Genomic DNA, 12,588 nt, shown 5'->3' on the forward strand with positions numbered 1-12,588 from the left:
GGAATGGGACTGGGAACAGGAACAGAATGGGATTGGGAATGGGAACAGGAATGGGACTGGGAACAGGAACAGAATGGGATTGGGAATGGAAACATGACTGGGAATGGGAATGGAACAGAATGGGAATGGGAACAGGAACGGAACAGGATTGGGAATGGGAACAGGAACAGGAATGGGAATAGAACGAGATCAGGAATGGAACAGGAATGGGAATGGGAACAGGCACAGAATTGGGGAAGGGGATTGGGAAGGGGCGTGGAATCAGGATCAGGATGGGGTACAGGAATGGGAACAGGATCAGGATCAGGATCAGGAATGAGTACAGGATCAGGATGGGGTACAGGAATGGGAACAGGATCAGGAACAGGAACAGGAATGAGTACAGGATCAGGATGGGGTACAGGAATGGGAACAGGATCAGGAACAGGAACAGGAACAGGAATGAGCACAGGATCAGGATGGGGTACAGGAATGGGAACAGGATCAGGAACAGGAAGGAGCACAGGATCAGGATGGGGCATGTGAAGGGGCAGGGGACAGGGATCAGGATGGGGCAGGGGATGGGGATGGGGATGGGGACCAGGCAGGGCAGCAGTGGCCAGGACACCACAGGGAAGGAGCAGCATTTCCCAGCTCACTTTCTCCGCCAGAGCCTCTTCCAGCGTGGTCAGGGCAGTGTCGGTGTTGGTGGTGTCAGCCTGCAGGGATTTCACTCGATCCTTCAAGCTGCTCATCTGCTTCTCCTTGTCCCTCAGCTGCTCCTGCAGGTTCTCAATCTGCAACAAAAGGAGCCCTTTGTAAGGCAACAGCAAGGAAAAGCAGCCAAAATCATCTTAGGGCACATTAAATGATTAAAATTATTCTTAAGGAAAATAAGCCTAGTTCTGATAATCCTCCCTCAAAACAACAAGTGACTTAACCAAACCCATCAAATCTAACAAGGAATCGGTAAACTTCCCAACAATTGGGAATAAATTCAGAGCAAGCAAGTTCTGAAGAGTATTATTCACAGGAACAACATACAGAAAAGCCATTATTCCACATTTCTGGGGATGCTGGGCACTGTGTCACAGAAGGATGATCAACACATCAACAACAAAACACATTAAGGAAGGAAAGAAACTGACAGAGACCTTACTGCAGACATAAACTAAAAAAAGCACTTGATAATTAAGAAACTTGTGAAGAGTTTTTATTATTTTTAAATAATCTTTTTATTTTTAAATCATTCTATTATTTTCTATTATTTAATATTATTATTTTAAGTATTTTCTTTGGAGCCATCGTAATTTTTGCTACATTGGTGAGTTGCTTGTTTATCTTACACGGTGCCTTGCTATGTGATGGACCAACACAAAGTGCCATCCCCTGGGGGGAAAATGCATCAGCCTTGATTTCTGTGGGTGTAGAATTTCACCTGATTAGGAGATCTGAACATCTCTTTTGATACTCTGAGAAGACCTAATGCCAACCCCCTTTCATGCATATCCACCCATCAAAAGAAACAGGTACATAAACATGATGGTAACACCTCAAAAACAAATTTATCAACACAGGAGTGAAGTGTACACGGATTTTCTGTTTCCTTTTTGTGTTGTTCTGACAATTCTTGCATCAGCAAAGGCACATTGAAAACTGATGAATGTCACGGGGCATGTGAGGCACCCAACTCCAAAACACTGGGAGCAAGAGGCTCTTTCAAAGGTATTTGTAAGAAATATTGCCCCCAGACAACCCCAAAGGCTACCTGGCCCCATATTCATCATGATAAATTAAAGCATTAATTAGCCTTCTGTTTCACCTATTGAACAGCAGTTTGCAGCTGCTTGGTTGCTGGAAATAGAGTTTTACTCTTCAGCCCTGGAAAAACAGAGTTTCTGTGATTACAAATGGCTCTGTGACACGTGCACTACAATGCCATCTGGACTGAAATTACATGTGGAGCACAGCTTTATCTTCATCATTTGTTTCTATTAGGAAAAGAAAAAGTTCTAGGCCTTCAATTGATGCTCAAAACCTGAATTTGGGCACAACACCATGAAACAAAATTAAAGCCCACCAAAAAAACCATAACCAGGGCCATGTCACAGCAGTCAGAAATAAGTGTAAGAGCTGAAAATTCCTTTTTTATACACTGACATCAGCTGTTTAATGAAGCTCTGAAGCTCCACTAAGCCATGGAGCTTCAGAGAGAGCCCCAGCAGCCCTGAGTGCAAGGCTCTGGTGCCCAAGGGTGGCTGATTTAGACCTCAGCAGCTCCCAGAGCCATCAGCTGTCTAGACAGGACAGCTAACCATGAAAACACACTACAGAAAAGGCTGAGTTATTCTTAGACTGCTGTTTACTCCTGGAGGAGAAGGGCTCTGCCCAAAGCTCTGGCTGTCTGGAGAGGGCTGTGCAGAGCAGCTTTCTGCTGGGAGCAAAGCACACAAGAAAGGCAGCTAAATAATAAATAATTCAGAAAAGAAGGAAAGAAATAAAAGCCAAATAATCCAGCTTCAGCACGTGTGAAGGTGCTTAGCAAGGCAGCACAAGCATTTCTTAGCACGAGCCCAGAGTGCATTTTCATGCTTCAGTGACAATGTTTTCTAGGGGATTTTCCCATTTTCACCCAAAATGGGATGTGTATGGAGCGTGGAGCTGTCTGTTCCTGCTGGCTTCATGCATCCTGTTGGAGTCTGAGATACAGTGTGTATGCCTGTATGCCCTTGTTTTTAATACTTAGTTTTAGAATTCAAAGAAACACTGAATTTCATATAATATGAAATTCATGGGCATGTTTTCATGGTGATGGTTGAGGTTTAGAGTTTAAGGTAGTTTAGAGAGCAGGGGACAAGATGGAGGATTTAGGGTGTTGTCTCTTGTCCTTCTTCTTTCTTCTTCATGTTCTTTCCTAGAGGTTTTTGGGTAGTAGTGAGTGATTGGGTAGAAAATGCCACAGTGCAGCACAAAGGTGTTGGGTCATTGGGTCACTAATAAAAATAACTTAGTTGGCACCTGTTAATTGGGTAAATGGACATATAAAAGACCTTGAAGAAGATCTTTGTTAGCCATTTTACCCCTTTACTATCATAGTGCACATAGCTCCTTGTACCTTGTAATGCTGATAAGAAAAAATAAACAACTGAGAACGAAGGAGAGAAAAAACTCGCCTCCCGTCTCATCAATCTTCAGTTCAAAGGGAAAAGAACCCAAATCCAAAAGTCCTATAAAGGGACACATCCTTTTCAGTCTGGAGCAGTGAAAGGGGGGCTTTGGTGTCACTGCAGCTGTGCCAAAACATCCCCAGTCACATCTGGGCACTGCCTGAAAAGCCCACTGCAGCTCCAGCTCTGCCTTTTGCAGGGGCAGATAAAGGAAGGAGCTGGCCCTCAGGCTACAGAAAACATTATGGCATTATGGGGCAAAGATGAAATATTTCTGTAATAATAAATGCAAAATTTCCCTGTGAAATGGGATAAATTGCCTTCATTCCATTTTTCTCCTAAATCTGCAATATGATATACTAATAAATATACTTAAATTATAAGTACAGGCTCTCCACAATGACATAACCTGAAGAAGAAAGCAAACAGTCTACACTCTGTCCACATAGTTAATTAATGAAGAAATTTGCTTTTATGTCCTTGCAAGTAGTTTGAGGATCCTTTCAAAAAAGAATAGACAATGCACTCCTAACCAAAAAAAAAAGGAAAAAAAGGAAATTCTGAACAAATTCTCAAATAACTGATGAAAATGAAACAGGTAACCAGAACAGGGTCTCTTTGCTACCCAAGGAGAGATGAAATAAACCTTAATGGAATCTCCAAGCCTTGTGGAACACAGAGAAACACAAGGATTGAATGAGCACTGTTTATTCTTGCAATACTCTGAGCTGACAGAACTCAGAAATGTTCCACAAACCAAAGGAATATCCATATATCTATTACTGCACCATATTTCTAAAAAACCCCAAAATAAAAATGAAAAGTATACACTGTTTTTAATTATTAACCATCCTTTTTCCTTGCCATATTTACTTATTCTGCAGGTAAAGGCAGTGATCTGTGGATTTTCCTTAGTGTAAAGGTGCACAAGGCTACACTGGCACCATCTGCTCTGCACACCCATTTCCCCATCAATAATGATTTACTGGAATATTTTTTTCCAGCATTACCAGTTGTCAGGCACTATCATCTTTCAGCTTGGGTGATTTATTCTTAGTTGTGTGGAACTAATTGTTTTCCTTCCAGCCCTGAAGCACAGAGTGGAGGCAAGAGAAGTTTCCCCTGGCATTCTGCTCCAAGGGCAAGGAAGCATTCTGCTGCTTGCAAACACGGGCTCAGTGAAAAGCCCATGCAAATGCAAATTAAAACCAGCCCAGGGATTTAAAGGAAACACATCTAGTTAAATATCCATCTAGATTCCCAGATTCCTCTAGTGAGAGGTTCCCAGACCCTGTGCATCATGCTTCAGCTGAGAAACTCTTCCACAGTGTCCACCCTCTTGCCATGCCCTGGGGCGTGAGGAAATTGAAAAAACAATAAAAACAATTTCTGTTCTATCAGTGACCTCTGAATAAATGAAGTGGGTTTATGAAGTGCTCATTAAACCTCTTCCACCATCAATTTAACACTTGCTAGCATTCCTTCAGAGTGGTACAGGAGCAGATGTGCAAAAGAGCATCTCTGGGTTCTGTTTAGCCTCCCACTTTTTTGTTCCCAGCTTTCCCCTGGGAGGAGCAGGGAACAAATAATTAAATTAAATAAAATAAATGTGTAAATAGGATCTCAACAATCAGAGGGGCTTCAGAAGGTTTCTGTTCCATTCCTGTGGCACAGCCATCCAAATAAACAACAGCTTCACATAAGCTGTTATTTCTCCTAACAGTTCTTCCCTGGTTTTGTAAAGGCAGTCTTGGTCACCCCAGCTCCAGGGTCAGTGACCACAAGGAGATGATGGATTATCACCAATCCCAGGCAGAAATGTCTCCTCCACATCAGGAGTACGAACATGGGGACAAAAGATGCATTTTTGGAAGGGAGGATGGGTGAGTAATCAGCCATGTGATGACAGAACAGCTACAGCTCTGTCTAGGTGGAGACATGCCACTCCCTTCAAGGTAAAATTACTAATGTAAGAATAAAAAATTGAGAGCCTACAGTCATGCTTGAATTGCTGGAGTCCCACAGTATTTGAGAAGCTGAAAAAGATGGGCTTGCATCAAAATCAAAATGACAACATCACAGTTAAAACAGACAGGATTGCATAGAAAATATTTTTAAAAAATACTGCTGTGGGGAAAAAGGAAAGAGGTTATTGAGAGATCACCTCAAGTACTAGAGACTGTTGTGAGCTGTACTGCTGGATTTATAATTACTGCTCTACTTCTGAAAGTCATGTTTTGGAGAACATAAAGGAAACCTGTAAGCAGATATTACTGGGAAGTTTCCTAAGATTAAGCTCCAGTTTTATCCATGTCACACTGAAAACCTCACCATTTTAATTGTCTTCCTATTGCAAATCCTGCAGAAGTACTGCTGGAACAGTCCAGCATGAATCTCAGAACTGTGTATTTCATTCAGCATGCAGAGATTCTCTGTCACAGGGGTGATTTTCACCCACAGCCCTGCACTGAGCCATTCCCCTGACAGCAACATTCCTGATATTCATTTCAAAGGTTAAATTCCCAAGACTACCAACAATGTGAAGCTTTAGGCAAAGCAAGGCTGAGATTTTTAACTTGTTTTAAAGTTCAGGGCAGATCAAACAACTTCCCTTTTTTTTCAGTTAGATTTTGGCAAATGCAAATCAGAGTTTCATCCAAAGTTCATCTGCACTCAGAATGATTTTTATTTTTTTTTACTTTTAGATCCAAACAATTGATATGAATATGGTCACATTGTTGTCAAGTTATATTCTTGTTTTTGAACCATCAGACTAAAAGCCATCCCAGGGAACACTGGATTCATTTTTATTTTGTTCCCCAATAGTTTTCTTTTTACTGCTCCTCTGCTTCAATGCTCACGTGGAACATCACTGCCTTTGCAACATCACTCTGGAATATTGGGCACTTGGGAAATGTCCTGATGACTTTAAAATGGTGAGGTTTTGTAACACCTTGATACAGGGAGACTTAGATGGGCTAAGAAAGGAACACAGAGTTACTTTAAAAACCAGGCTAGAAAGGGTGAGGACAGCGCAGAGGACTAAAAGTGGATTTTAAATGGCTGAACTCCAGCATTCTGCTGCATCTTAGACATTCATACTTATGTACTGCTACATGGGGTCCAGTTAAAATTCTAAACAGCTCCCAGTTAACTAAACTGCTCCCAGCAGCCCAAAGTTGCTTTTCCATGTGGTAAAATCTTTCTGTCATTCTTACTCTTGTGATCTCCAATCTGCAAAAAGTCCTTTGAAACTGGCATAAAGCTCTATAGAATTTAGCTGTACAAATAAAGTACTTTGTTTTTATGCAGCTTAGGAAAGACAAAGAATTCAGTTTTGTGATTTCTACTTAAAGAAAAACCTTAATTGTCAGATAAACAGATGGCTCACAAACAGACAGGTTGCTGCTGCTTCAAAAGGAAGCAACTTGCAGGCAGAGGAAAAAGAAATCCAGGAATTGCAGGACACTTCATGAAATTAGTGCCTTATTCTTGACCTGAGCTTGCAATCAGGGTGACTTGAGAAAAGAATGGTGTGCAGCAAGAAGTGATGAGTCAAGAAAAATTGACTTGCACACACAATTAATTTTTTTGTACCTCTAATAAAGGAGCAACAAAGAATTGACACTGATCCAACAGACTATTCTCTTTCCTTTTTCATACAAGGGTGCTGCTTTGTAAGTGTATTTATACCAGCCAGAAAAACAGTTAATCTATATTATTAATTAATATTTATATTAATTATTATATATTATAATTATTATTAATAATATTATTAATAATTATTATTAACAATTATTATTATTAATCTCTAAGGACATCTATTTCTATCCCTTTTTCTTTCATCCTCCTCTCTTTTGCATACCCAGCCAACCTCTGGTAGCAGCAGTTTGCTGACAGACCACTCCAAAGCAGAACTAAGAACAACAATCACCATGAAATGTAATTCCAGTAATTTCTAGATAGTAAAGGTTTTTTCTGTACTGTCACATTCCCTGTAACAAGCAGTATTTAAAGCAGATCTTTCAAATCATGTTCTCAAAATATTACTATCATGTTTGCAATAATATAAATATTCTGCTAATAAATAGCTAATAAATTATTATTAGCTAGATAATATATATTAGTTATTATTATAGTATAATAATATTATAATAATTTAGTATAATAATATAATAATATAATATTATTATAATATATTATTATATAATAATATTAGCTATAATAGTTAATAAATTATTAGCTTCTGCTAATAAATAGCTTGAATTTCCTTCAAACCTAACACAATCTGTCACTAAATTTTGCTTTTTCTGAGAACTGACACTGAGAGAAGTTTTCCTTACAAGCTTCTAAAGATACTCCAGCACAATTCAAATCAGGGAAAAAAAAAAAAATTAATTAGGACCCCAAGAATTAGAACTGTTTTTGAGTTGGTAAATGTCCTGAAATTCACATTTTCAGAGGAGCCAATGTATATGTTGTTCTTTAGCATTGTCTCAGTTCCAAAGCACTGCCTAGAAAATATTACTCATTAGCAATGACTCACATCCTCAGACAGCTGTAAACCAGTTAAATTTAGTTGTGGAATTGCCTCATTCTGAGGAGGTTCAATAATAGCAATAGGCTGAGGCAGTTAAAAGCAGTGCTGGAATGAGAATTCTGCTGTGGACACTGGAGAGAACTGGGCAGGGCTTTGACACTTTCTAACCCACTGCCACTGCCTCAAAGCACAGACATTGATGTCACTGGGCAATATTTGATGTCAAATGCTACCAAATAACACAAAACCTGCTCAGAAGAGATTGCATTTGGCAATACATGAGCCAGTTGCTTGGTTGCATATGGTTAATTACATCATCCATTAAAAATCCTCATTTATCTCACAGCTTCTCTGGGTGACCTTTGTTGGTATTCATCAGGCAGGAGACTGCAGCCATTATCCAGCACCAATTTCAACCTTGATTGTTCATCAAGGCAATCTGCTGGCTCCAACCTGAGTCTGATACTTCCATTCCCTCAAGTAAATCAAAAGAAAACACTGCTATCACAAACACCAAAACAAAATAGTTCAAACTCTGCTGCTCCTGTTTGATGAAGGTTAGATATTACTCATTTATTTAATATATATTAAAATCTCATTATACTGAGAGCCATAATTGAAATCATCTGGTAATTAATTTCCCAATCTAATTATGAATAACATCCATTTTGTTGCAATCCTGGCCTAATCACACAGAATAACATCATGCTAATTCTCCTTTCAGCTGTGTCCTGACATTATGAAGCAATCTCTAAGGCTGTGTTTTCCAAAGTTTTACTCCTATGACCTACCAAACACAAAAGGATTAAAAACCCAACTCTTCTGAGGACATTTACTCACTGCTGCTCCAAGTCTCTGAACAGGCTTGGACAAAACTGTGCAGAGATTTGACTTAGGAAAGTTCATTAGAGAGAAAACACAAATACTACAAATTGGAATAATTTCATATTGATGGATCCCAAGTGTTCAAAAAAAGAAAAAAACAAAAGTACTTTATTGTGCAAGGCTGGTAAAACAAGGGGGAAAATTAAACCTAGTAATTGTTAAGTTATTAACAATTCTGATATTCTGTTTTGTAAGAAGCAGAATAAAACTAACAAGCTGGGACACTGCTTTTAGAACATCTCAAGGTTCACAAGGTTAACATTTTAGAAGTGCAAAGAGAAAAAGTTTCTACACTAAAAATTAAACTTCTTTACTTGGATAAACCCTGTCCCTCATTTCATTGCTAATTACTGTGAAGCCAACAGTCCTTGTTCTATGGCCCCTTGATCTCTGTAACTCAGCAATAGTGATGATGCTTTCCTGACTTGCTGGAGATGTTGGTTTTGGTTCTACACAGAGCAAGGACAATGATAATTCCTGTGATTAATTAATACTGATACCTCCCTGGTTAGGGACACACGGTACAGTGCTGCATATCACACTCCCACAGCAGCAAAAAAGGTCAAAAAAGACACAAAGAGAGGAAAGGCTGAACTCCTCAGGGCACTGAAATAGCCAAGAATGGAAATCAGGGAGCAGAAAAGACCAACCATTGAGGCAGACCAATGGACAGGATGGAAAAATGGGATTTAATGCTGATTATAAAGGCAATCCTCACAGCAAACTAAACTCCATTCACATTATCATTTAGGCTTGCTCAAGCAGAAGGCTGTACAACTTGAACAAAGATTTTAAATTAAATTACGATTCAGACACTGAATTACTTTGCCCAAACCACTGATTTATTATGATCAAAGATACACTGCAGGGTAAAACTGTGCAAACCCTGAGGGAAGAGCTCCAGAAAGGAAGGATGCTTTAAATCCCAGTGCAAAACATGGCCAGTCAGCTGTGATTGTCCTGCCCCATTCTCCTGGGAAGGATATGGACTGATGAATAGCAAGGGATCAGAAGTCACACTGTAAATACTAAATATGACTGTGTGTTTGTATTTTTCAGTATTTAGCTACCACTGCTCTTACAGAATTACTTCAGAACACAATGATAGGTGGCTAAATATCAAACTCCCACATCAGTTAGTGATCCACACTCATAAACCCCTAAAAGTGTTAAGAACCTAATGTATTAAATTAGTACCATCATTTGCTGGAACCTCTTCATCATGCAGAGGAGCATCCTGAGTATGAAATGTGTGTTATTCTGAGACAAAGGGACCTCAGTTTCCTCTGCTGACACTCCCCCAGTTCTCTTACCCTCTGGGTGAAATCACAGATTTGAAAGCTGTTGATATGTTTGTGCCTTATGACACTCCTAAATTAATTAGTATTAATTTATTATTAATTAATAAATTTGTCCAGAGACCCAGCCCTGAGAACTGTTCAGCCCAGTGGGTTCAAAATTCACTCCTGAATCCCAGAAACTCTTGATTTAAACTGGAAAGCCACTCCTTCCTTGTTCTAGTGAAGATCCCTAAGCTGCCTAACACAATCACTGATGATGCTCCAGACACAGCTCAGATAAAACCCCCAGGGGCAGAAAAGGCAGGAAATTGTGAAGCCTGGCAGGCCAGAGAGCAAGGAAAAGCCATGTGAGGAAGACTGATGTCAGCAGCCTCCAAAATGGCACACACCCTTGCTTTTCCTGCCTCTTCAATCATGGGGAAGTTTGTGTTTGTCTTGCACCACAGTGAATACACCAACAAGGCTGATTAGCTTTATCTTGCCAGGAAAACTACACTTTTAATTCATAATGAAGGCAAGGGGCCCAGAGCTGGCTGTCTTCCCAGATCCCTTCAAGACACCAGAATTTGTCACTCCCCCTACCTATGAGGGATGTCCTGTCTTGAAGAACATGATATTAAAGTGGCTTCTCCTCTTTGAGGGATACCAGAAAAGTTCCTCCCATATACAAGACAGATTTGCTGAGCTGTGGCTCCAGACAATACCAGAAACTGCAGTTTCCTTGTAACTGAGCTGTTGTCCTCAATCTCGTGTGCATCAGTTTAAAATCCCTCCTCACCCAGCTGCAATAGTGGAACCAACACCATTAACCTGCTTTCTGTCTTTGTGTGAGCCTGCTCACCTACAGGGGTTACCTCAGATAAAAAAAACAATCAAGAACTCTAGCTGCTAAAGTCAACAGGAGAGAGTCTTTAATAACATTATTAAATACATATATATATATTAATTATATATATATTAATATCACCAATCTAAATGGAGAGAGTATTCTTTACATAAGTTCTCAAAATAAGAAACTAACTTGCTATCTTCCACAGAGAGCAACATTTGATTTTTAAAAAGAATATTAGCATACATCTGGGAATACAGATACATCTGCTACATATAATCCAGATGTTTTTCTTTTATTGTGGTATCACAAATGCTCAAAAAAAATAAAAATATAAAAATAAAGAAGCACATTCTCCACTTAAAAATTCTAAGTTGTAACATAGGTAGGGATAAAACCTTATTTTGAATCCAGTAGGTTTGTCTGCCATAGATGCTGCAATAGAAGTCATAACTGTGCAATAAAAATTACTGCAATAGCATAAACAGTGTATTCCTTGGTAAATCCCTGGAGAACTCACTGTCACCTCCACAAGCACCTGCAAACTATGGACTATCTGCCATGGAAAATACTGTCTCAATATAAGCTTGGGGACCTTTTAGGATCCATATTCCAATCAGAAAAATGTATGGTATTAAATGTTATTAAATGGCTCAAAAGAATCAAAAATACCAAATCTTTGGGATCTGCCTGAAGCTGCTGTAACAAACTCAGACACCTTTAAAACTTCAGCAAGGAGCTGAAAAATGAGATGAAGATATGAAGAAACTGTGCTGTTCCCCTGCCCTAATATCATCTTTTAGTTGTCCATTCATGGAAGGAAAAATAAAACAACCACACACTGTGTGACCTGAGCTGGGCTGCAATTACTCTGAAAGGTCTTGGCAGATTGTCTGAGAGCTGGAAACTCAAGGTGGAGGGGTAAGAACCCTGCTTTCAAACTGGTCATGGCTCACTGTAAAATGAAAATAAATTCTGTGTTGTGTCCTGATTTTCCAGGTGGAGATTAACTCATCTACCTGGATGGCTGAAAAGAATCTCACATGATAATTATGCTGAATTAGAATTTACATAATGAAGCCTCTTCAGTCTTCTTTGGCACTTTCATTGCTACCACAGCAAGTATTGTGAGAGAGGGGAGGGATTAAAAGCCTGTAATTTTTCCTATTATTCCTCTAACTGAAGATAAAACTATTATTTAAAAACCCCACCCCACATGGTAAAGCAATTCTAAAAGTACCCTGGTGAAAAGAGAAGCTACTGTAGGCAGCACCTTGGACACAAAGGGTAACCAATAAGCCAGAATAGCTTCTAGAAATCTCTAAGAGAGAAATTTTGTCTTGTTCAGTGGTCAGCAAGGCTGTGACAGAAGAGCCTGAATGAAAGAAAAAGCAGCAGCAGCAGCAGAGCTCTGATCTCCCCTCAGGGAGAAGCTCCCCACGGCCCTCCAGGACACATCTGGGAGGTCACATCTGTCAGGTTTAATAAAGAAGCTGACACAAGCCTGTGGGGATGTTTGGTCTTTTTCTGTGGCATTTGACATCTCTGAATTTGGTGTAGAACCTGTTCAGGGGCATGACTGGAGACCTGGAGTAAAGAGAGCACAGCTCTGCCAGGGACTCACAGAGATGCTCTTGTAACTGGTCTGGATAAACCTCTGATTTCCTGAGGAAAAATTCCCATTTCATCAACCCTGGGAGAGCAGAAAGTGCAGCACATCCAGCTTTACCTCCCTGCAGAAGCTGGGCTGATGAGCTGGGGCTGGGTGCTGCCCCTCCTGCACTGCCCATGGCTCAAGCACACGAAAAGCAGAGGATAAACTTGTCCAGGAATGGTACAGAGGTAAAAACCCCTGCAGTGAGAGGCAGGAGGACACATGCTCACCCT

General features: G+C 40.0%; 1 protein-coding gene across 5 annotated transcripts in view; it reads right to left on the reverse strand.

The window, feature by feature from the left end:
• The window catches only part of ERC1 (ELKS/RAB6-interacting/CAST family member 1), a 284,117-nt gene that overhangs the window by 177,487 nt on the left and 94,042 nt on the right, over positions 1 to 12,588 (reverse strand). For all 5 annotated transcript variants that reach the window (XM_015627633.3, XM_015627634.2, XM_015627636.3 and 2 more), the window contains one exon: positions 639 to 776. In XM_015627633.3, the coding sequence (XP_015483119.1) occupies positions 639 to 776 (138 nt within the window). The remainder of the gene's footprint in view (positions 1 to 638; positions 777 to 12,588) is intronic.

Source organism: Parus major, chromosome 1A (assembly GCF_001522545.3).
Source record: "Parus major isolate Abel chromosome 1A, Parus_major1.1, whole genome shotgun sequence".
NCBI lineage: Eukaryota > Metazoa > Chordata > Aves > Passeriformes > Paridae > Parus > Parus major.